Source organism: Dryobates pubescens, chromosome 4 (assembly GCF_014839835.1).
Source record: "Dryobates pubescens isolate bDryPub1 chromosome 4, bDryPub1.pri, whole genome shotgun sequence".
NCBI lineage: Eukaryota > Metazoa > Chordata > Aves > Piciformes > Picidae > Dryobates > Dryobates pubescens.
This window is the reverse complement of record NC_071615.1, coordinates 47334826-47358889: the sequence shown is the minus strand read 5'-3', so window position 1 is coordinate 47358889 and position 24064 is coordinate 47334826. Positions and strand designations below refer to the sequence as shown.

At 43.7% G+C, this 24064-nt stretch overlaps 1 protein-coding gene across 1 annotated transcript in view; it reads right to left on the bottom strand.

The window, feature by feature from the left end:
• Positions 1 to 24064, bottom strand: part of KCNH8 (potassium voltage-gated channel subfamily H member 8) — a 177271-nt gene that overhangs the window by 55392 nt on the left and 97815 nt on the right. The window contains exons 6-7 of the mRNA XM_054161403.1: positions 21248 to 21405; positions 14780 to 14987 (exon numbers count right to left, since the gene is read on the bottom strand). Of these exons, the coding sequence (XP_054017378.1) occupies positions 14780 to 14987; positions 21248 to 21405 (366 nt within the window). The remainder of the gene's footprint in view (positions 1 to 14779; positions 14988 to 21247; positions 21406 to 24064) is intronic.

The following is a 24064-nucleotide window of genomic DNA, read 5'->3' as shown; positions in this document are numbered from 1 at the left end:
GAGGGAATTGAGTCCATCATCAGCAAGTTTGCAGGTGACACCAAGCTGGGGGCAGATCTTAATCTGTTAGAGGGTAGAAGGGCTCTGCAGAGGGACCTTGACAGGCCGGATAGATGGGCAGAGTCCAAGGACATGAGATTTAACAAGTCTAAGTGCCAGGTTCTACACTTTGACCACAACAAGCCCATGCAGTGCTACAGGCTGGGGTCACAGTATCTGCAGAGCAGCCAGGCAGAGAAGGACCTGGGGGTACTGGTTGACAGCAGCTGAACGTGAGCCAGCAGTGTGCCCAGGTGGCCAAGAAGGCCAGTGGCATCCTGGCCTGCATCAGGAATAGTGTGGCCAGCAGGAGCATTCTGCCCTGTACTCAGCACTGGTTAGGCTACACCATGAGCCCTGTATCCAGTTCTGGGCTCCTCAAGTTAAGAAGGACATTGAGACACTTGAACGTGTCCAGAGAAGGGCAATGAGGCTGGGGAGAGGTCTGGAGCACAGCCCTGTGAGGAGAGGCTGAGGGAGCTGGGGTTGCTTAGCCTGGAGAAGAGGAGGCTCAGGGGAGACTTTATTGCTCTCTACAACTACCTGAAAGGAGGTTGTAGACAGGTGTTTGTTGGTCTCTTTTCCCAGGCAACCAGCACCAGAACAAGAGGACACAGTCTCAAGCTGTGCCAGGGGAAGTTTAGGCTGGAGGTGAGGAGAAAGTTCTTCCCAGACAGAGTAATTGGGCATTGGGATGTGCTGCCCAGGGAGGTGGTGGAGTCACCATCCATGGAAGTGTTTCCGAAAGGTCTGGATGAGGCACTTAGTGCCATGGTTTAGCAGATTAGATGGTGTTGGGTGAAAGGGTGGACTTGGTGATCTCTGAGGTCTTTTCCAATCTGGCTAATTCTGTGAAAAACTGAAATAAATGAAACAATTGAATTTAAATATCTGTAAGTGCTGTGTAAGCACTGAGATGCTGCCTCTTTGGCATCCTCATTTTTGGAAGCAGTAAACATGGCAATGGTTTCATTAGATGCTACATCTTCTTTAAATGTCTCCAAAGCCTAGAACCACATCTTATGAAATGGGAAGCAGTGTAAACCCAAGAGAAACCTAGAAATACTGGAGAACAATGGATAGAACACCAAACACTGAAAATAATCATGACAGAATATCTTGAAGTGGAACTTACAGCTCTCTAATAAAAATAGACTATGGCTGTGTCTGTGTTTTTTGCTCATCAATGTGAGTTGCAGTGCACAGTGCACTGTGACACTTACAAAATGATAAAACACTATGCAAAAGAAATGACATCCTTCATCACTGGAATGCATTTTCAGATGAAAATCACCATGTGCCCTGAGAGCTGCCTTGGCTCCTGCTGCAGCAGTCTCTGGTCACTGTTGATAGCTCCTCATTTCAGTTCTAGAGCCAGTCTGAGGAGCTGTAGTTGTCCATGGAAAATCACATCACCCTTGCATTACAAAGCTGCACATTGCAGGCTGGGAATCTCATATTTCCGTTTTAAACAGGGAGAAATTCTTGCAATGACCCCACTGATCTCAATGAAGTCAGATTTTAGCTTGTACCCCTCTCTGCCCTGTTTCCCTGAGATATGATCCCTGAAAATAAAGCTCAGGGCATACCAATTTGCTAAGGCACAAAAAGTAGTCAAAATGCCTTATTTTTAAGTAAAAATACTCATGATTACCATTACCAAGAAAAAGAGGCTTTGACAGGCTCACAGGATGTTAGGGTTTGGAAGGGACCTCTGGAGATCAAGTCCAACCCCCCTGCCAGAGCAGGACCATAGAATCCAGCACAGGTCACACAGGAATGCATCCAGACAGGGCTTGGAAGTCTCCAGAGAAGGAGTCCCCACAACCTCTCTGGGGAGCCATTTCTGTGCTCTGGGACCCTCACTATAAAGCAGTTCTTCCTCATGCTGCGGTGGGACCTCCTGTGTTGCAGTTTATCTCCACTGCCCCTTGTCCTATCCCAGGGTGCAACTGAGCAGAGCCTGTCCCCTCCCTCTTGACACCCAGCCCTCAGATATTTAGAAACACTTATAAAATCCCCTCTCACTCTTCTCCAGACTAACCAGCTCCAGGGCACTCAGCCTCTCCTCATCAGGCAGTGCTCCAGTCCCTTCAGCATCCTGGTAGCTCTCTGTTGGACTCTCTCCAGCAGATCCTTGTCCCTTCTGAACTGGGGAGCCCAAAACTGGAAGTATATATTCCAGGTGAGGTCTCACCAGGGCAGAGAGGAGCAGAGGAGAGCCTCCCTTGATCAGCCAGACACAATCCTCTTAACAGACCCCAGGATACCATTGGCCCTTTTGGCTTTGCATTTCCAAATCACTTCTACCAACTGTCCATGTTGCTTCTTCAGAATGTGTCATAGGTGCAGGGCATTTGAGGACACCAGAGCTAATATTGGATGTGAGAGCAGATATTATCATCATTGTGTATAACAGTATAATGAATATATTCTATCTTTTCAAACTCAAACTATCATTCATTATACATTAAAACATTATCTTTGTTTTTAAGATTGCTTCCAAGTAATTTTGCTCAATTACTCTCCAGTTGTTCCCAAGCATTCGAAATTCAGAGTTATATAAGGAGACTAAAGAATGCTACTTCTAGTGATTCTGCATTATTGATTAATCATTGCCTCTCTTCTTATAGCAATTGTTCATTTAAGGTACTCAGGTTCTCAGGATCTTCAAAGCCTTTTTTTACCCTGTCTAGCCAAAATGCTTTTGATATCTTCAATTTCTTTCCTGTTTTGTTGTTGTTGGTTTTGTTTTTCCAGACTATTAAAACACTGAACAGCAGGGCCACGAGGATGAGCAGAGGGCTGGAGCTCCTCTCCTATGAGGACAGACTGTGGGAGTTGGGGCTGCTCAGTTTGGAGAAGAGAAGGCTCTGAGGAGACCTTATTGTGGCCTTCCAGTATCTGAAGGGGGCTACAAGAAAGCTGGGGAGGGACTTTTTAGGGTGTCAGGGAGTGATAGGACTGGGGGTAATGGAACAAAACTTTCTTCCCCATGAGGGTGGTGAGACACTGGAACAGGTTGCCCAGGGGTGTGGTTGAAGCCTCATCCCTGGAGGTTTTGAAGGCCAGGCTGGATGTGGCTCTGAGCAACCTGATGCAGTGTGAGGTGTCCCTGCCCATGGCAGGGGATTGGAACTGGATGATCCTTGAGGTCCCTTCCAACCCTAATAATTCTATGATTCTGTGATATTTTACAGTAATTCTGTACACACCTATACTTCTGCATTGAAGCTCCAGTGTCAGTGGAAGTGCACCTGCATTCCTGTGGAACTAGGTCATACCTTCCTTCATTCTCATTTATCAAGGAGCAGGTAAATTTAGAAAATAAATGTGCTGGAAACTCTTCTCTGTGGCAAGCATGTATAGCTCCTCTCCACAGCAATTTGTCAGGTGGCTATATTTGGATACAGGGGAGATTTGAATCTGTCTTGCTTTTGCAAGTCAGCAGGTTTTTTTCTCTTTCCCAGTTCATTGAAAGGGTGAGATGGGGATATTAATATTATTTTTCCATGAATGTGGCAGTCAATATATACAAAGTACTATATATAACTATTCAGCAATTCCAGCACAAGAAGGAGGCCTATAGAAGGTGGAAACAAGGACAGGTATCCTGCGAGGAATACAGAGAGGTTGTCCAAGTAGCCAGAGACCAGATGTGAAAAAAAAAGTTCAGAGAGAATTAAATCTGTCCAGGAACATGAAGGAAAAGAAGAGGAGCTTCTTTTGGTATACCAATAATAAAAGAAAGACTAGGAAAGAGATGGAGCCTCTCCAAAAGGAAGCAAGAGATCTGGTCCCCAGGGATAACAAGAAGGCTGCATCAGTCTTTACTGGCAAGGGCTCTAACCAGAAGCCCCAAGTTACAGAAGGTAAAAGCAAGAACTGGGACAATGAAAAGCCACCTAAAGGATCTGAGGGTGTAATATCCTTTGGGGCAAGAGCAGCCATTTTATCCTCTGTTAATTCAGCAATGGAGACAAGAGGATGCTGAACCATAACTAGGATCCCAAGTGCTGTTGCAATAAAACTAATGGCAATGACTTTTTAATGACTTCAGGGAGTTTTTTTAATGCTGTCAGCTAAAGTGTTAGAAACCTGGTTTGCAGTTCCTTGTGTTTAGAGTCCAAACCACAGCAAAACCAGTTTGAGCTACTATGGGTGATAAAGTAAGGTCTCTTTAAAGAAATAAATACCTTCCTTTAAGGTTAGAGTAAAATGAAACCTTAATTAAACACATCCAGGGTTGGTGACTCCACCACCTCCCTGGGCAGCACATTCCAATGCCTGACCATTCTTGCCATGAAAAAATGTTTCCTAATGTCCAGTCTAAACCTACCCAGTCACAGCTTGAGGCCATTCCCCCTTGTTCTATCACTAATTACCTGTGAGAAGAGTGCAGCACCAGCCTCTCTACAACATCCTCTCAGGTAGTGGTAGAGAGCCATAAGGTCTCCCCTCAGCCTCCTCTTTTTCAAACCAACCATCCCCAGCTCCTTCAGTCACTCTTCACAAGATTTGTTCTCTCAATTATATCTTAACATCATAATAAACCAAGAATTTTCAATGTAGTGAAGGCTTGATATAAAAAAGGAATAAAAAGTACAGAAGTGTTAATGAGGAAACACACCATGTGCTTAAAGCTCTGAAATAGAACATCTGTGTCTGAAGATCTAACAGGTCTTTTTGAAGTGTGTGACATCAGAAAATCCCTAATAATTAGCGTTTTCTATCTATAATTATCTTAGATCAAACAATGAAAAAATATTAAGACTAAATAGGTATAATTCATTTTACGCAACCTAGGCAGTGTAAAACTTCATAGACTGTAGAATACCAAGACATACTCTTACAACTCCTCATGAGTTTCCATTGCTCAAAGTAGTTACCAGTTAAATTCATGAGCTCTCACCTGAAAGTACAAAAGAATCATGAATATTGTCCAGGGCATAGGAAAATGAAACAAAGTCTGGAAAGAGCTACCTGAAAGGAGGTTGTTGCCAGATGGGGGTTGGTCTCTTCTCCCAGGCAACCAGCCCCAGAACAAGAGGACATAGTCTCAAGCTGTGCCAGGGGAAGTTTAGGCTGGAGGTGAGGAGAAAGCTCTTCACAGAAAGAGTAATTGGCCACTGGAATGTGCTGCCCAGGGAGGTGGCGGAGTCAGCACCCTTGGATGTATTCAAAAAAGGATTGGATGTGGCACTCAGAGCCATGGTTTAGTTGTCAGGAGGTGTTAGGTATTAGGTAATAGGTTGGACTTGATGATCTCTGAGGTCTTTTACAACCTGCTTGATTCTATGATTCTATGAAAAGACTCTTGAATAATTTCTTAATTTTTCTGTGGAATTTCTTGTGCCAGAAAAATCCTGCTTTTATCACACACCTGCTTTGTTAAAGGGCATGAAAGAGGACAAATAAATAGAAAATAGGAATATATGCAAAGCACATTTTTGGATTAAAAGTGTAAGGCATTCATTTCCTATAGGAGAAAAGCAGCTGTGGGATGCCTGTGTGACATTCTAACAGTGTACAATCTGCACCTACCTATATGAACAGCCTGAAAGAGGCAGTCCAATTGAAGCAGCTGCTGAAAAGATTTCAAAGTATATAGCAAAGGATTTATGGATGTAAGTAGAGAGCACTAAGGTCTCCCCTGAGCCTCCTCTTTTCCAGGCTAACACCCCCAGCTCCTGCAGCCTCTCCTCACAGGGCTGTGCTCCAGACTTCTCACCACCTTTGTTGCCTTTCTCTGGACATGTTCCAGCATCTCAACATCTTTCTTGAACTGAGGAGCCCAGAAGTGGACACAGTACTCAAGATGTGGCCTAACCAGTGCTGAGCACAGGGCAGAATGACTTCCCTACTCCTGCTGGCCACACTATTCCTGATGCAGGCCAGGATGCCATTGGCCTTCTCGGCCACTGCTGGCTCATGTTCAGTTGCTGTCACCCAGTATCCCCAGGTCCTTTTCTGCTGTCAACCAGTACCCCCAGGTCCCTTTCTGCCTGGCTGCTCTCCAGCCACTCTGATTCCACAGGTTCTCTCCAGCTTAACATTTCTATGATTCCAAGTACAGCAGTTAAGGGGTAAAGACTCTTGACTGGGCAGGACTGTTCCACACAGTATTTGCAGCTGTCAATAAACTATAATCTGTGGCATTCCCCTTACAGAAGCCACATAGAAAGATCAGGATATTATTTCACATTTTGGGGCTGTTGCCTTTCGTGGAGGGTATACTGAGCAGATTTTCTCCCCACATGTGGCATTGAGAATTTTTACCACAGATGCAGAAATTGGTCCAGATACAGCTTTTTCACAGAGGTAAAAACTGCTTTGTGGAATTAATGAACTATATGTAGGTGTTCTGTGGTTAGACAAAGCATGATACTCTCAACTTTGTCAAATATCAAGGAGTTAATCCACACAGGATCACTTCTGCAGATCTGATTTTGAAGGTTTTCCCAAAGCAAACACACAAAATTTATTTCCTATCAAAGCACAGCTTAACTGGGATTTTTTTGTGGGCTTATTTAATTTTGCTCTGCTGACAACTTCTGCACAGTTTGAATATTGTAAGTGCTACTCTGGGTGGACTGACAAAAACTTGCAGCTGAATTTTTTTCAAGGTAATTACAAAAGTGATGCTTGATGGCTTTGGCTATTGAAGGGAAGCAGCAACCTGATTCTTGGACTTAATCTTCTTGCTACACTCAAGACAGTAGAGTTCCAACAGCTCACATGATTCTGTCAGAATGAATGCATTTAGCAACAGGCAACATTTCCAACTGTATCTGTTTCCCATAGAGACAGATCAAAAAGTCAGTTCTCATGTTTGATAAGAACTTGAAGAGGAGGAGCTCGGTCTATACTACTTCAAATCATGGACAGCAAATAAAGAACCTTTGCTTAAATCTGATACCAGCAAAACCTACAGAAATGAGAAAAGAATCTATTGAGAAGCCAGTGGAATTAGAGGTGTAGGATCACAGAAGAGCCTCAAGACAGTTCCTCTATTCCATTCCAGGTAATGGGAGGTTAATCTTATTTTTATAGGTAGCTGACAATCACAGCATCACAGGATGTCAGGGGTTGGAAGGGACCCAAAGAAATCATCAAGTCCAAGCCCCCTGCCAGAGCAGGACCATACAATCTAGTTCAGGTCACAGAAGAATGCCTCCAGATGAGCCTTGAAATTCTCCAGAGAAGGAGACTCCACAACCTCTCTGGGCAGCCTGTTCCAGTACTCTGTGACCCTTACAGTAAAGAGGTTCCCCCTTGTGTTGAGCTGGAACCTCCTGTGCTGATCGCTCCTTGTCCTATCACAGGGAGCCACTGAGGAGAGCCTGTCCCCTCCCTCCTGAACTCCAGCCCTCAGTTATTTATAAACATTTATTACATCCCCTCTATGTCTTCTCTTTTCCAGACTAAAAAGCCCCAGGTCCCTCAGCCTCTCCTCATAAGGCTTATCATGCCATATCATTGGGAATTACTTGTTTTGAGGAGAACAAATGAGGAGAATAAGATGGAAGGTAACAGAGAGGGATTTGAAAAGGCTAGAAGACAAAAGTGGGAGAAGTGTAGCTCTGTCTCAGCTGAGTGGGAATGACCAGTCCAGGAGTCATGTTTTGTTAGGTATTAGAATCAAGGTGCTACATGTGGAGAAACTGTTTCCTGGGATGAGAGAATTTCCTGAGGTAAAGGTAGCACCTGAAAGCACTGTCCATACTGCATATCTTCCAAATCAAGTCATGCAATCAGTTAAAACAGCAATACTGGAGCTAAGCAAGAGGTCTTAATATTAGACTACATTGGCATATGTCTCAGTGCCACGATGTGATGATGGCAGTTCGGGAATAACGTTCCCTGACACTACCTATTTCTCATTGTGCAAGCAGACAGCTTAATTTGGGAATCTAACCCTGTCTTTAAATTCTCTGCAATGAAAATGTTGTCTGTGTAAGGACAAAAGAAATTAAGCTTACAGTTAGGCTCAGTGAGAACAAAGCAAACACAGTTTTCATAGGCAGAACTTGATCAGTCCCATTGCCCCCATCCAAATGCAAATTAAGCACCTCAGTGGTTTGCATTAGCCAGAGAAATAGACACACAAAAGAAAATGCTACTCCCACTAAAGTCAATGTTGTGAGAGCTGGGCTATGGTCCATATCTGATGGCACAGCAAGGTCCAAAGTGTTAGGTTAACAGCACTGCAGTACAAAATCTTTGCTTTAAATGTTATCAAAACTTTGCTGCTGAAATATGTGCCATAGGCTTTCTGGGGAAGCATTAAATGGGGTAAAGGAGGTTGCTAAAGGCTTTTTTATTCCTTTGCCCTTCCCCCCTCCAAAACTGAATATAAATATAAAAAATCTTTTCATTGCAGGCATGGTTTTGCTTTCTGCCCCTGTACTCAGCACTGGTTAGGCCATACCTTGAGTCCTGTGTCCAGTTCTGGGCCCCTCAGTTTAGGAAAGATGAGGACTTGCTGGAACATGTCCAGAGGAGGGAAACAAAGCTGGGGAGGGGGCTGGAGCACAGCCCTGTGAGGAGAGGCTGAGGGAGCTGGGGTTGTTTAGCCTGGAAATGAGGAGGCTCAGGGGAGACCTCATTGCTCTCTACAACTACCTGAAGGGAGGTTATAGACAGGTGGGGGCTGGTCTCTTCTCCTAGGCAACCAGCAACAGAACAAGAGGACACAGTCTCAAGCTGTGCCAGGGGAGGTTTAGGCTGGATGTTAGGAAGAAGTTCTTCATAGAAAGAGAGTTTGACCATTGGAATGTGCTGCCCAGGGAGGTGGTGCAGTCGCCATCACTGGAGGTATTTAGGAGGAGACTTGATAGGATGCTTGGTGCCATGGTTTAGTTGATTAGATGGTGTTGGATGATGGGTTGGATGCAATGATCTTGAAGGTCTCTTCCAACCTGGTTTATTCTAGTCTAGTCTAACCTTTCCACATATTTCAGCCAATGTGTAACAGTATTGCAGCATCCATACCCAGAGTTGCAGTTTTTCAGGTGAACATCTCCACGCCTCTTTCCTGTGAGGGTGGTGGAACACTGGAACAGGTTGCCCAGGGAGGTGGTTGAGGCTCCTTCCCTGGAGATATTCAAGGTGAGGCTCCATGAGGCCCTGGGCAGCCTGATCTAGTTGGGGATGTCCCTGTTGATTGTGGGGAGGTCAGAGTGGATGACCTTTGGAGGTCCTTTCAGGCTTTGATTCTATGGTTCTATGATATTGTACTGCTTTGCTTGTAGTAAGAAATCTCTTGCATGTTCTTCAAAACTACACAAAAATTTCCAACTGAGACCACCATACAGGAGAAGAGAATATCCTCAGTGTTTTACAATAATGCTACTTTAATTATACCTCAAGTGAGTTTTCTCCTGTGTACATTATTTGCTTGTGATTTATTATGATCTCCAGATCTCATTTTACTTTGCTTAATTACTTTTACCCTAAATTACACTTACTCTTCCCTCCTCAATGTATCAGCTACATGGATCACAGAATGTTATGGGCTAGAAGTGACCTCAAAACCTCATCCAGTCCAACCCCCCTGCCAGAGCAGGATCACCTAGAGCACAACACACAGGAACATATCCAGGTGGGCCTTGACTGTCTCCAGAGAGGGAGACCCCACAACCCCCCCGGGCAGCCTGTGCCAGTGTTCTGGCACCCTCACAGGGAAAAAATTCTTCCTCATGTTCACATGGAACTTCCTATGCCTCAGCTTCCACCATTGCCCCTCGTGCTGGCACTGGGCACCATCGAGCAGAGCCTGGCTCCAGCCTTTTGGCACTCACCCTTAACATCCTTATAAACATGAATGAGTTCACCCCTCAGACTCCTCCTCTCCAAGCTACAGAGCCCTCAGCTCCCTCAGGCTCTCCTCATAAGGAATTTGTTCCAGTCCCTAATCATTTTTGTGGCTCTGCACTGGACTCTTTCAAGCAGTTCCCTGAGGTCCTTCCTGAACTGAGGTGCCCAGAGCTGAACACAGTAGTCTAGATGTGGCCTCACCAGGGCAGAGTTGAGGAGGAGAGGAACCTCTCTCAATCTACTAACCACAGCCTTTCTAATCCACCCTAGAACATGAATGCTATGAGTTGTAGTGGACTGGCCATTTGAAGATATTTGAAGCAAGAAAAAAGCCTGGCTACATATAGTCAGCTTTGTATCACCAGAGCAGCAATGCTTGCAGCACACAGAGGGCCAAGACTTAACTTCATTGTGTTTCCCTAACAAGGAGCTGACATGTATAAAGCAATTGAATTTGCACTTACTGAAAAAATTACATAATCTTATTTTTCTGCTCATATATGTGTCACAATCTCAAACAGAAATTTATTTATCCTTGCAAAATCATGGCTTCATGATAGGTATCTGGAGATTTCTGAGCTCTTAAGCAAAACAAAACCAACCCCCAACAAAATAATTTCCAATAACATTTGAAAAATGTTTCCCATAAAAAAAGCCAAACAAACCCACAACACCCCCCAAAAAAACCCCAAACAACAACAACCCCCCAGTTGTAGAATCATAGAATCAATAAGGTTGGAAAAGACCTCAAAGACATCAAGCCCAACCTGTCACCCAACACCTCATGACTACTAAACCATGGCACCAAGTGCCACATCCAATCCCTTTTTGAACACCTCCAGGGACAGTGACTTCACCACCTCCCTGAGCAGCACATTCCAATGGCCAAGTACTCTTTCTGGGAAGAACTTTAGAATAGAGTAGAATAGAGAGAATGGAATGGAATGGAATGGAATGGAATGGAATAGAATAGAATAGAATAGAATAGAATAGAATAGAATAGACCAGGTTGGAAAAGACCTTCAAGATCATTGCGTCCAACCTATCATCCAACACCATCTAATCAACTAATCCATGCAACCAAGCACCCTATCAAGTCTCCTCCTGAACACCTCCAGTGATGGTGACTCCAACACCTCCCCAGGCAGCCCATTCCAATGGGCAATCACTCTCTCTGTGAAGAATTTCTTCCTAACATCCAGGCTAAGACTCCCCTGGCACAGCTTGAGACTGTGTCCTCTTGTTCTATTGTTGGTTGCCTGGGAGGAGAGACCAACCCCCACCTGGCTACAACCTCCCTCCCCAGCCAAGAGGAAAAGAAAAAAACCCTGGCACACTCCCAAACCCATAAATATTTACCTTAGTGCTAGAGAGAACTATGGAAATAACCATTCTGACAGGTACTGAATTCACCTGCAGCAGGTATTGCAGAGTAATTGTAAGACATTTATCAGTTTGAAATACTTGAGAGACTATTTGTGAAGTAGGTAGGATAACTTTCCAGACAAAGAGGCAAACTCACACTTTTGGAAAGAATTTAAAAGAAATTCAAGCTGTAAGCTTAATAGCAAAGCTCATTTGGCAGGCAGGAGGCCAAGGGTACGCACCACCAGGAGGTGCCTTGGCTCCTCCGATAGGGAGTCACATTGCGTGCAGCTGTCTAGGGAAGGTCATCAAGTCTCAGTTTGAGACAATCAGTGGCAAGAGGCTGTTAAGAAGAAGTTCTTGTCTGGGAAGCCTGCTAGAAGACAACCAGGGTGTGACAACCCATATAAAACATTTCACTGAGATGCAAATGGGACTTTTGTGGCACGGCTCAGTTCCGGAGAAACTCGGAGTTGTACTGAGGCTGTTGAGATATTAGCTTATTACTGCCCTTGCCCCAGAGAGGACAAAACTGGAAGGTGAAGGTTAGTATTTTTCTTATCAATAAATGCCATGAGCCAAAAGGGATATGGGGAGAATTTCCTGAAAGCAGCCACAGCTCAGGGAAAAGAGAGAGGGACAGACTGCATGAAGAGCATAGCCAGCAGCTCTGTCTGGGCAGCGAGGATGCAGCTCATCCCCATAATTTGGGCTGCAGTGGACGCTTTGATATCAGCTCTAAGTTTTGACCTACATAAGCTGACAATATGTTTTCAGAGCTACTTCCTGCCAGTGACATTCCTCTTTTTTATTATTATTATCTGGATTTGTTTTTCTGTTAAGAGTACCTGACCAATTTGTGCACAGTGGGCTTGCTTTGTGTGTTATCCCCTACAGCTGCACTATTTGCTTTGAGAGATTTCCACTCTATGAGGAGTTCAGCAGCAGGTCAAAGGCCTGCTTTACAGAGGAAAGGAGAAATAAACAACCAACTAGAAGAATAAAAAGACTCCACCAAGGTTTAGACAAACTGGAGAGATTTGTTTGCTGGACTTTAATGGAACAAAACTAGAAATGGGAAGATTCAGACTGGATGTCAGGAAGAAGTTCTTCCCCATGAGGGTGGTGAGACACAGCAACAGGTTGCCCAGGGAAGTGGTGGAAGCCTCATCCCTGGAGGTGTTTGGGCCCAAGCTGGATGTGGCTCTGAGCAATGTGATTTAGCGTGAGGTATCCCTGGCCATGGCAGGGGAGTTGGAACAAGATGCTTCTTGAGGTCCCTTCCAACCCTAGCAATTCTATGATTCTATGACTTCCTTCATTTCCTCTTCCTGACCCACCATCCTCACCTCATCTGAGGTCAGGTACCGTCAACACCTCTGTCATTTTCCATTCAGAATTCTTGTTATGAGATGACAGTTTGATAAATGATAATGGAGAAGAAAGAAATTAAAGGAGGCAAGGATAGTGCATACTGCAGTTTGAATGCACATCACTGAACTTTTGGTCACAATTATTTACATCATTCCCCTCACTAAATATTTTTTCTATTTGGAAACTCTGTCTCATTAGATGCTCCTTGTTTATGAAAGGGACATATGTGCATTCTTTTACTCTCACAGATAACTTATATATTCTAAGTTATTGTGTTTTTAAACTATGTCTTTATTATCTAACAGCATGAAGAAAGCTGGCAGAGCTGCCCCCATCCAGTTAATTTTATCACTGGCCTTGTTTCCTCTCCTGATTCAGTGACCATGTAGCAAATTTAGGCTAAAAACAAATACAAGTAAAATTATAAATATAGAAGATGAGGAACCAGAAAGAAAAGGGAGAAAAAGGGATTCTTGATATTGATATAACATCTGAGACAGACACCACTACATTAAATCTAGAATGACCCACATAGCAAGATGTGGATTTTCAGCTCTTGTACTAGCAGGCAGCACACATTCAACCTTGCCCAAACACCTGGCGATGCCATATTCCTATACAAGGTCTACTGTTTCCCCGTGGTACTATCACAACTATTAGAAATAGTAATACACTTTACAGAAGAAAAGGGAAAAACCTTAAAGTCTAAAGAGTCTACCTGGAACACTCTAGGAAATCAGAAAGAAGGCAGGGATGGAAACTAAACATTGTCTCAAACCTGAACATTCCAAAACCATCTTTCACACAGGATAGAAGGATGTTAGGGGTTGGAAGAGACCTCTGGAGATCATTGACTCCAACCCCCCTGCCAGAGCATGATCATAGAATCTAGTGCAGGTCACACAGGAATGCGTCCAGACAGTGCTTGAAACTCTCCAGAGAAGGAGACTCCACAGCCTCTCTGGGCAGCCTGTTCCAGTGCTCCATGACCCTCAGAGTAAAGAAGTTCCTCCTCATGTTGAAGTGTAACCTCTTGTGCTGTAGTTTCTATCCATTGCCCCTTGTCCTATCCCAGGGTGCAACTGAGCAGAGCCTGTCCCCTCCTTCTCAACAGCCAGCCCTCAGATATTTATAAACATTTATTAGATCCCCTCTCAGTCTTCTCCAGACTAGAAAGCCCCAGTGAGAAACAGCTTGTCTCCTGTGTCAAAAAGGCAATGCCTGCAAGCCAGCTAGACAATACCTCCAAAGGGAGTTTTTAACTTGAAGGCATTTCAGAGCCTGTTTCAACATATAATAAGGAATAATCAACACACCTGAGCAAATGTCTCTATTGGAGGATTTGCTAATTTGCAAAACCAGGATGATCTTTCTCTTCTACCTAATCATAGAATCAACATGCTTGGAAAAGACCTCGAAGATCATCAAGTCCAACCTGCCACCCAAGACCTCATGACTACTACACCATGGCACCAAGTGCCACATCCAGTCCCCTCCTGAACACCTCCAGGAAAGGTGACTCCACCACCAACCTGGGCAGCACATTCCAGTGGCTAACAACTCTCTCTGTGAAGAACTTTATCCTCACCCTGAGCCTAAACTTCCCCTGGCAAAGCTTGAGACTGTGTCCTCTCATTCTGTTGCTGATTGCTTGGGGGAAGAGACCAGCCCCCTCCTGGCTACAACCTCCCTTCAGGTAGTTGTAGAGAGCAATAAGGTCTCCCCTGAGCCTCCTCCTCTCCACGCTAAGCAACCCCAGCTCCCTCAGCCTCTCCTCACAGGACTGTGCTCCAGACCTCTCCCCAGCCTCATTGCCCTTCTCTGGACATGTTCAAGTGTCTCAATGTCCTTCTTAAACTGAGGGGCCTAGAACTTGACATCTAGCCCTTTGTTATTGAGATCATCCAGATCCTCAAGTCCCCAAACACTGAATCACTCTTAAAAATCTTGGTTTCTACTTTTCCCTTTTAGTTTTTCCCTCATTTTAATTCTCTTTTATCAGATTGCCCTGAAATTCAGACCAATGATCTTTTTCTTTCCTTTACAAACAGCACTAAATAATCATATAAGATAAACCAACAGGAGACACTGAGTGCCTTATGCATATGTTTTTATACATTGATGGACATTTTCAGGCACACACACATCTATGCATATATTTATGGAGGAAAGGAGAACTTACCTATGTCCCAGGTAAGGGGGTTATTCTGTTCCATCTCCCTTTTCCCTATAACATACCAAATGCAGGCCATCCAGTGAGCAAGCAAGGCAAACATGGACATGAGAAGCGTGAGAACAATTGTGCTGTGCTGGGAGTACCGGTCCAGCTTCTGAAGGAGACGCAAGAGCCGTAGCAACCGTACTGTCTTTAGAAGGTGGACAAGGGAAACCTAGGAGAAAACAGAAAAAAACCCACCTGCTCAGCAATTGACTTCTATCCCAGACCTCTCCTGTTTCAGTGAAAGCAACCACTATCTTCTAGAACTCAATGGATTTTTGCCCACTGTTCAGTCAGTTACAGAGCTGCACATTATGCTTAGATGAAATCTTACAGCAGCAGAGAACAGCAAAGAAGATGGTTAAAAAATCCAGACTGTTTACTTGTACTGTGTACATACACATAGACTATCTCTAATTTAAAGCAAACAAACTGAAGTACTGGGAGCTTTTTTTTGTGTTTATACAAAAATAGAACCTTTCCTACTCTAAAAGAGAAGCATAATTGTCAAGCCATCCACTATTCATTTGATTCTATGAAACTACACAACTAACACCTTCAAGCACACAATCATTTTCGCTAACAGCCAAACAGTAGCCTAACTCAACTAATTATGAGATGACATCACCTTGATAATTAAGCCTGGAAGAGGCAATAACATATAGCAGATCCTTTGCAGAGCAAGGAAGCAGAGAGACAGAATCATAGAACCATAGAATTGTTAGGGTTGGAAGGGATCTCAAGGATCATCCAGTTTCAACCCTCCTGCCATGGGCAGGGACACCTCACACTACAGCAGGTTGTTCAGAGCCACATCCAGCCTGGCCTTCAAATCCTCCAGGGATGAGGCTTCCACCACTTCCCTGGGCAACCTGTTCCTGTCTCTCACCACCCACATGGTGAAGAATTTCTTCTTAACATCCAATCTGAATCCACCCATTTCTAGTTTTGCTCAATTCCCCCAGTCCTATCACTACCTGACACCCTAAGAAGTCCCTCCCCAGCTTTCTTGTAGCCCCCTTCCAATACTTGAAGGTCACAACAAGGTTTCCTTGGAGCCTTCTCTTCTCCAGACTGAACAGCCCCAACTCTTTCAGTCTGTCCTCATAGGAGAGGTGCTCCAGTCCTCTGCTTATCCTCGTGGCCCTTCTCTGGACATGTTCCAGCATGTCCATGCCCCTCTTGTAACAGGGACTCCGGAACTGGACACAGTACTCCAGGTGGGGTCTCACCAGAGCTGAGCAGAGGGGGAGAATCACCTCCCTTGACCTGCTGGCCACACTTCTCTTGATGCAGCACTTGTGACTAAATTATCAAATCACAGAACACTGATAGGTATAAAAAAACCAGTGGATTAGATATCATAATATTCTTTTTTATTGTGGAGTCATGTTTCATTTTAAGGCCTAAATGCTCTCTCATTTCAAAATAATTCCTGCATAAATTTGAACACAGATGCAATTAATCATGTGTAATTACACTGAATTTTCTCATTAGTCATGCCAAACACTCTTCCTCTATTGTGCCCAGTCTGTCATTGGAAGACCTGAAATGCCACCATGCAGCTTTCTTTTCTGTCTTGCAAATGTGGAAAGACAAAATGAGGAGTCAGCACCCGTACTTGTGCCTGCACAGATTCTGCTTTGCCCACAGATATAAAACCATCGACATTTTTCATTTGGCTAATCGTTTCAGACGAGCTGGGTTAACCTTTCTCTGTCAAAATGACAGGCACAGAATTTCATCTAAAATTAACACAAACTCAGCCATAGTACAGGGCCGAAAAGTACTGAGAAATAAAATGGCTACAAACTAGCAAGAAAATTCTCTGCTTGAAAGAATCACCCTTGGCAAAAAAGTAATTAATAAGGAAACATGATGTGGTTTCAAAAATGACTAGTGACTACTTGGTTATTTGAGTTTCCTCCAAATAAAAAGATTCTTTTACTCTATAACTAGAATAGAATAGAGTAGAATAGTGCAGAGTAGAGTAGAGTAGAATAGAATAGAATAGAATAGACCAGACCAGGTTGGAAGAGACCTTCGAGATCATCGTGTCCAACCTATTATCCAACCCACCTAATCAACTAAGCCATGATGGTGATTCCACCACCTCCCCAGGCAGCCCATTCCAATGGGCAATCATTCTCTCTGTGTAGAATTTCCTCCTAACATCCAGCCTAAACTTCCCCTGGTGCAGCTTGAGACTGTGTCCTTTTGTTCTGGTGCTGGTTGCCTGGAAGAGACCAACCTCCACCTATCTACAACCTCCCCTCAGGTAGTTGTAGAGAGCAATAAGGGCACCCCTGAGCCTCCTCCTCTCCAGGCTAAGCAACCCCAGCTCCCTCAGTCTCTCCTCTCAGGACTTGTGTTCCAAACCCCTCACCAACTCTGTAACTACCAGTAGTTACTCTGAAAGAGAAAATGCAATCATTGTAACTAGTGCTTAATAGCCTGCTTTGTACTTCGGCAGCATTTCACGCCACATTTCCACAGATTAAGGGATGCTCTTTGTCAGATGAACACAAGGATAGAAGGAGCTGAGGCATTGAGATTAGGCTCCAAAGCGCCTGAAGCCTCAGACCTCCAAAGAGTCACTCATTTAGTGGTAGGGCAGAATCCCTACAAGGTGCAAAGGAGTAGAGGCAACTCATTCAGTTTCACTTTCTTTCTTTCAAAGTACCACCAAAGAAGGCAAGAGACTCCAGAGCTTTTTCACACACCCTAACTGCACAAATCTCCAGCTGGAGGATGACACAGTATTTAATTCTTGGAGCACTCGGGGAGCTGCGCCTGTCAGTCAATGTTAATTGGGATATCAGCATGATTACATACCATTTATTACTTGGGGCTTAGTGTTAGGGGCTTAGTGTTAGGACTTTATCATTATTGCATTAGGGATTCACTACTAACAGAGGAACATTTCAGTGTCCCTAGATATTCTTAATCATCACTTTAATGATCTTATTAAAGAAAAATGTTTAAAGGTACAACGGACAGGGGGTGTGCATTAATCATATTAGAGTAGAGTAGAGTAGAGTAGAGTAGAGTAGAGTAGAGTAGAATAGAATAGAATAGAATAGAATAGAATAGACCAGACCAGGTTGGAAGAGACCTTCAAGATCATCACATCCAACCCATCATCCAACCCCACCTAATCAACTAAACCATGGCACCAACAGTTTTAGTATTGAGATATTTTAACTAACAAATAAGTTACTAATATTTTCTTTTGCAGAATTCATTACAAAAAGCATAGAAGTCTTACCACTGGGGGGGGGGGGGGGGGGGGGGGGGGGGGGGAACCCAAACCAGCAAACCAAACCCAAAAACCCACAACCCAAGCCAACAAACAAACAACTCAAACCACCAAAAAAAGAGAGGAATAAAAAGATCAACTTCATTTGTTAGGATTTTTTCCTTGAAGGAAAAGATCAAACCTGGCTTGTTCAATGACAATTTCTTAATAGAAACTGAAGCAACACAGATAAGCTGGCTCTTTGGTTTTAGTCTAAGGGATAAAATGAGATAGTAGTGTATTTGATAGTAGTGATTGAAGAATGTGGAACTGCTAACTGTCAGGTTTGAGGAGTCTGGAGCACAAGGACTAAGAGGAGCAGCTGAGGGAGCTGGGGTTGTTTATCCTGAAGAAGAGGAGGCTCAGGGGAGACCTTATTGCTCTCTACAACTACCTGAAGGGAAGTTGTAGCCAGGTGGGGGTTGGTCTATTCTCCCAGGCAACCTATGGCAGAACAAGAGGACAAAGTCTCAAGCTGCACCAGGGGAGGTTCAGGCTGGATGTTGGGAAGAAATTAGTCACAGAAAGAGAGATCTGCCATTGGAATGTGCTGCTCAGGGAGGTGGTGGAGTCACCATCACTGGAGGTCTTTAAAGAGACTGGATGAGGAAGTTAGTGCCATGGTTTAGTTGATTAGATGGTGTTGGGTAATAGGTTGGGCTTCATGATCTAAAAGGTCTTTTCCAAGCTGGTTGATTCTGTATTCAGTATTAGACTGATGGTTCTTAATGTAACAGAGTGAAAAGGAGGGTCATGAAAGGAAATGGAACTAAATGATAAACTCAAACATGATATCTTACATGGGAGGCTCCCTGACTAGTATTTTTCTCTGTTTTTTTTTTGGTGGGGTATGTGGTTGTTGATTTCTTGTTATTCTGGTACGAAAAAAAAACCCAAAACATAGATCTGAGTCCTTCAGAAGGACCAGAAAGGTCCAGGGATGAGCTGGAGAATTGTAATTTTGTTACTCAACCCCATCATTCTGCTGTCTCTTTATAAGTTGGCAGCAAGACCAAGTTGTTCTCTTTTCTCTCTCCTGTCTGCTCTGTGGTGGGAATCCATATCTTCTGGTAGACCATGGGGGAGGAGGTTTGTTTGTGACTTGAAGAGACCTAACCAATTTTCCCTGCGCAATCTTGGTCTGCTTAGGCTTAATGGAAAGGAGGCTTGTTAGTATCTCACATTTAATGAAAATGAGATGGAGTGCATCTGTTCACAAAAGATCAGCATTCTGAGAATTAAAGAGTGGATAGCTTAAAACCCTAACTCTACTATGTGAAAAATCCACAAAAGTAAGAAACATCTGCTACCATTTATTTTTTTCCCCTAAAAATTAAACTTCCTGAATTCACAGAATCACAGAATTGTCAGGGTTGGAAGGGACCTCAAGGATCATCCAATTCCAACCCCCTGCCATGGGCAGGGACACCTCACACTACATCAGGTTGCTCAGAGACACATCCAGCCTGGCCTTAAAAATCTCCAGGGGTGGGGTTTCTACCACCTCCCTGGGCAATCTGTTTCAGTGTCTCACCACCCTCATGGGGAAGAACTTCTTCCTAACACCCAATCTGAATCGATCTATTTCTATTTTTATTCCATTCCCCCCAGTCCTATCATTACCTGACACCCTAAATTGGAGGGGAAGGGAAAGTTTGGGGGGTTTTGGTACTTGTTTGTTTGTTGCAGTTTTGCTTAGTATTTTCTTATTCTACTAGATGTAGTAGGGTTATCAGATGTAAAACCTTTGCCTTATATAAGCAAATCAACACATGTGTAACCCATAATGATTGTCACATCACCACATCGAAGCAGCTTAAGCATTTTATCATTATCTTGACACAGAATCACACAGAATGTCAGGGGCTGGAAGAGACCTTGAAACATCATCTAGTCCAACCCCCTGCCAGAGCAAGACCACCTAGAACAGATCATGCTGGAATACATCCAGGTGGGTTTTCAATATGTCCAGAGAGGGAGACTCCACAACCCCCCTGGGCAGCCTGTTCCAGTCTTCTGTCACCCTCACAGGGAAATAATTCTTCCTCATTTTTCCATGGAACTTCCTATGCCTCAGCTTCCACCACTGCCCCTTGTGCTGTCATTGGGCACCACTGAGCAGAGCCTGGCTCCATCCTCATGACACTCTCTTGCACATCTTTATAAACATGAATGAGGATGCCTCTAAATCTATGATCATCTAAAAGATGTGATCACAAAAATTAATGATCATGGTGTAATTTTTGCACTAGAATGCCCAGAGGTAAAAGAAGATTCCTGGTTGAGTAAAGAATGTTGACTGCACTGGCCATAACAATGATTTACTTTATCACAGTGACAATTTGTAAGTCTTGAAAAATTAAGAACTGAATTCATGCAATATAAGAGAGCAAAAGCCATAGGGAATTGTGTTGAAGTACAGTAAATGAAAATGAAGCTAATATAGACAGAAGTGTACTTAGTAAGTCCTTACTGAGTAAGGACTTATTTACTTACTAAGTAAGGACTTACCTTACTAAGGAAGGCCCTTACTCAGTAAGGACTTACTAAGGACTTACTAAATAGAATAGAATAGAATAGAATAGAATAGAACAGAATCAGTCTGGGTTGGAAGGGACCACAAGGATCAGCTAGTTCCAACCCCCCTACCATGGACAGGGACACCCCACACTAGATCAGGCTGGCCAGAGCTTCATCCAGCCTGGGCTTAAACACCTCCAGGGCCGGCACCCCAACCACCTCCCTGGACAACCCATTCCAGGGCTTCACCACTCTCATGGTGAAGAACTTCCTCTTCACGTCCAGCCTGAATCTCCCCACCTCCAGCTTCATTCCATTCCCCCTAGTCCTATCACTACCTGAGATCCTGAGAAGTCCCTCCCCAGCCTTCTTTTAGGCTATAGAATAGAATAGAATTAACCAGGTTGGAAGAGACCTTTGAGCTCAACCTATCATCCAATACCATCTAATGAACTAAACCATGGCACCAAGCACCCCATCCAGTCTCTTCCTAAACACCTCCAGTGATGGAGTATCTCAGTTAATTTAGTTGCATTCTCCAGATCAGGCTAAAACCCAAACCCCAGAACCACTCTAGACAAAAAGAACGATTGAAGATGATGTGTTGTACTTACCACAGTGACGTTGAAAGCATAAAGAAGGTCAAAAGGAAGCGCAGCAATTAAATCAATGATAAACCAAGTGGTCACGTAGTGGATACAAATGGATCTTGCCTCAAATATAACTTGGCCGGACTTGCTGACGTATGTTGTTCGGAAGTTCAAAATAATATCTGCTTGACAAAGAGTTAAGAGAGTCAGACACAGCCATTTCTTGATTCCTTGGGATGACACCAGAAATCCACCATCACACTGACTGGTTCTCATGCAGGGCAAAAACGAGATGAAGAATCTGATACAAACCCAAATAGCATAGAGTGGTAAGAGGTCCACACACGGAATCAAACCAACTGATGCACAAAGTTGTCCAGTGTAAGGACAGGGGTTGGAAAGCACCTCTGAAGATCATTGAGACAAATCCCCCTGCCAGAGCAGGACCACAGAATCTAGTACAGGTCACACAGGAATGCATCTAGATGAATCTGGAAAGTCTCCAGAGAAGGAGACTCCACAATCTCTCTGGCCAGCCTGTTCCAGTGCTCTCAAACCCTCACAGAGAAGTTTCTCCTCATGTTGAGGTGGAACCTCCTGTGCTGTAGCTTACATCCACTGCCTCTTATCCTATCCCAGGGTGCAACTGAGCAGAGCCTGTCCCTTCCCTCTTGCCACCCAGCCCTCAAATATTTATAAATGTTGATTAAATCCCCTCTCAGTCTTCTCTTCTCCAGACTAAAAAGCCCCAGGGCTCTCAGCCTCTCCTCACAGGGCATGTGCACCTCTCCCTCATTTTAAACATTTACAAATCACAGGACTGATTTCAAAGGGAGCTTGAATTAACAAACAAACAAACCAAAACCACCCACATTACTCTTTAAACAGTACCAAATATTAGCATTTCCTGAATGAAAAATGGTGGGGAGGAGTGTGTGTGATATCTGTTCATAAATCTTACTTACATTTCTTTTGGGATTAAATATTATGAATTACTTAATTTAAAAGGTGTAATTGAAACCTTTGTTTAGTGATAACAGCCTAGCACAGAGTACAACTGTCATCCTCAAGGATAACCATTTATTTATCAACAGAAAAATGCTGAACTTAGCCAAAAAACCCAACCCAAACAAAACAAAACAAAACCCACAAAGCACTTTGGGGCTGTAGTGGAGATCACAAAAGTGATATGAAATGCTTGGTGGCTTGTGCATTTTGTATGTTCCTATCTAACTTTGCAGGATAAGTCTCTTTCAGTGTGAGATATACTTTTGACATCTCTTGCCAAAATCCATTAACATTCATAGAAAAGCTTAGGTCCTGACAACAGAGTCTCAATTATTTTCCTGTTCTACAAGACAAAGACTCTAATCTGTCCTCGAGCTATGCATCCAGTTTCTACTAACATTAGTGAGAACTACTGGTGTAACTTTTACAAAGTCAGGAAAGAGTGCAGCCAACCATCAATGCTGGTGTTTTACAGCAAGACCATTAGCCTGCTGCCTTGCAAATTGTAATGTCTTGTGTTGATGACCATCTCATAAAAGAGAAAGAAGTGATCTCAAGTGTTCAGAAGACATTAAGAATGTGATTGACTTTTTTCCTCATTAAGAAGTAATACCTGCAGGGTGATGGTTTTGATAGTCTGAAAACCACTGGACTTTAATATCCAGGTTATGAGAGACAAGTTTCTAGATGCTAGTCCAATATGTAACAGACTGCTCAGCTGTGCATATTCCAGGCAGCCTACTACGTGTTTCAAGAAGGGAACTGCGTTCCCTGGGCCCTCAGCCTCAATGGCAGCCGTGGGAGCACTGATATTTTCTGTCTGCTGCATGATGCACAAGAAGCTACACCTTCAGCTATGCCTTCTACACACCGGTCTTGCTGGGAGGTGCATGCAGCAACTGCTGGGGGCTGGCTCCACACCATTTTCAGCATGGAGCATACAGATGTTTGAGAACTGTTTGCTGCCCAAACTTTTTTCTTACAGCCTCTGAGACAGGGGACGTAGAAATGCCAAATAGAAGCACCTACAAATGAAATTCAGCCTTTTGCCCACTAGCAGGATCAAGGTATAGAAAGATAACATCTGCCTTGTTAATAAACAGAGAATAACCTACAAGAGGCCTACAAGAAGGCTGGAGAGGGACTGTTTGCAAAGGCCTGTAGTGATAGGATGAGGGGCAATGGTTTTGAATTAGAGAAGAGTAGATTTAGACTGGATGTTGGGAACAAGTTCTTTACCATTAGCTCAGTGGAACTCTGGAATAGATTACCCAGGTCACAAGCAGGTCTTGAATATCTCCAGAGAGGGAGATTCCACAAGCACCCTGGGTGACCTCTTCCAGTCTTCTGTCTCCCTCACAGTGAAAAAAAATTTCCTCATGTTTCCATGGAACTTCCTATGGCTCAATGTCCACCCATCGCCCCCTGCCCCATCACTTAGCAGAGCCTGGCTCTATCCATTTGGAACTCACCCTTCACATCTTTATAAACATGAATGAGGTCACCTCTTAGTCTCCTCCTCTCCAAGCCCTCAGCTCCCTCAGTCTCTCCTTGTAAGGAAAATGTTCCCCTAATCATTTTTGTGGCTCTGTGCTGGACAATGAAATTCATAGATGTTATAAACCAGTCATATTTCATTATATACACTTGATATGTTTTCCTCCTGAGTGAAAAAACAAACTCCAAAACAGCCAGGTTTCAAAGCTTCATTTCCTTAGAGTTTTTCTTAAGGTTCTTTTAGCATATCAGAGAAGGATTTTCTATGATAGAACAGCTTCTATAAAACATTGATTTGACTTTAACATGTAGTAAGACAAATGAATGTGTAGTCAA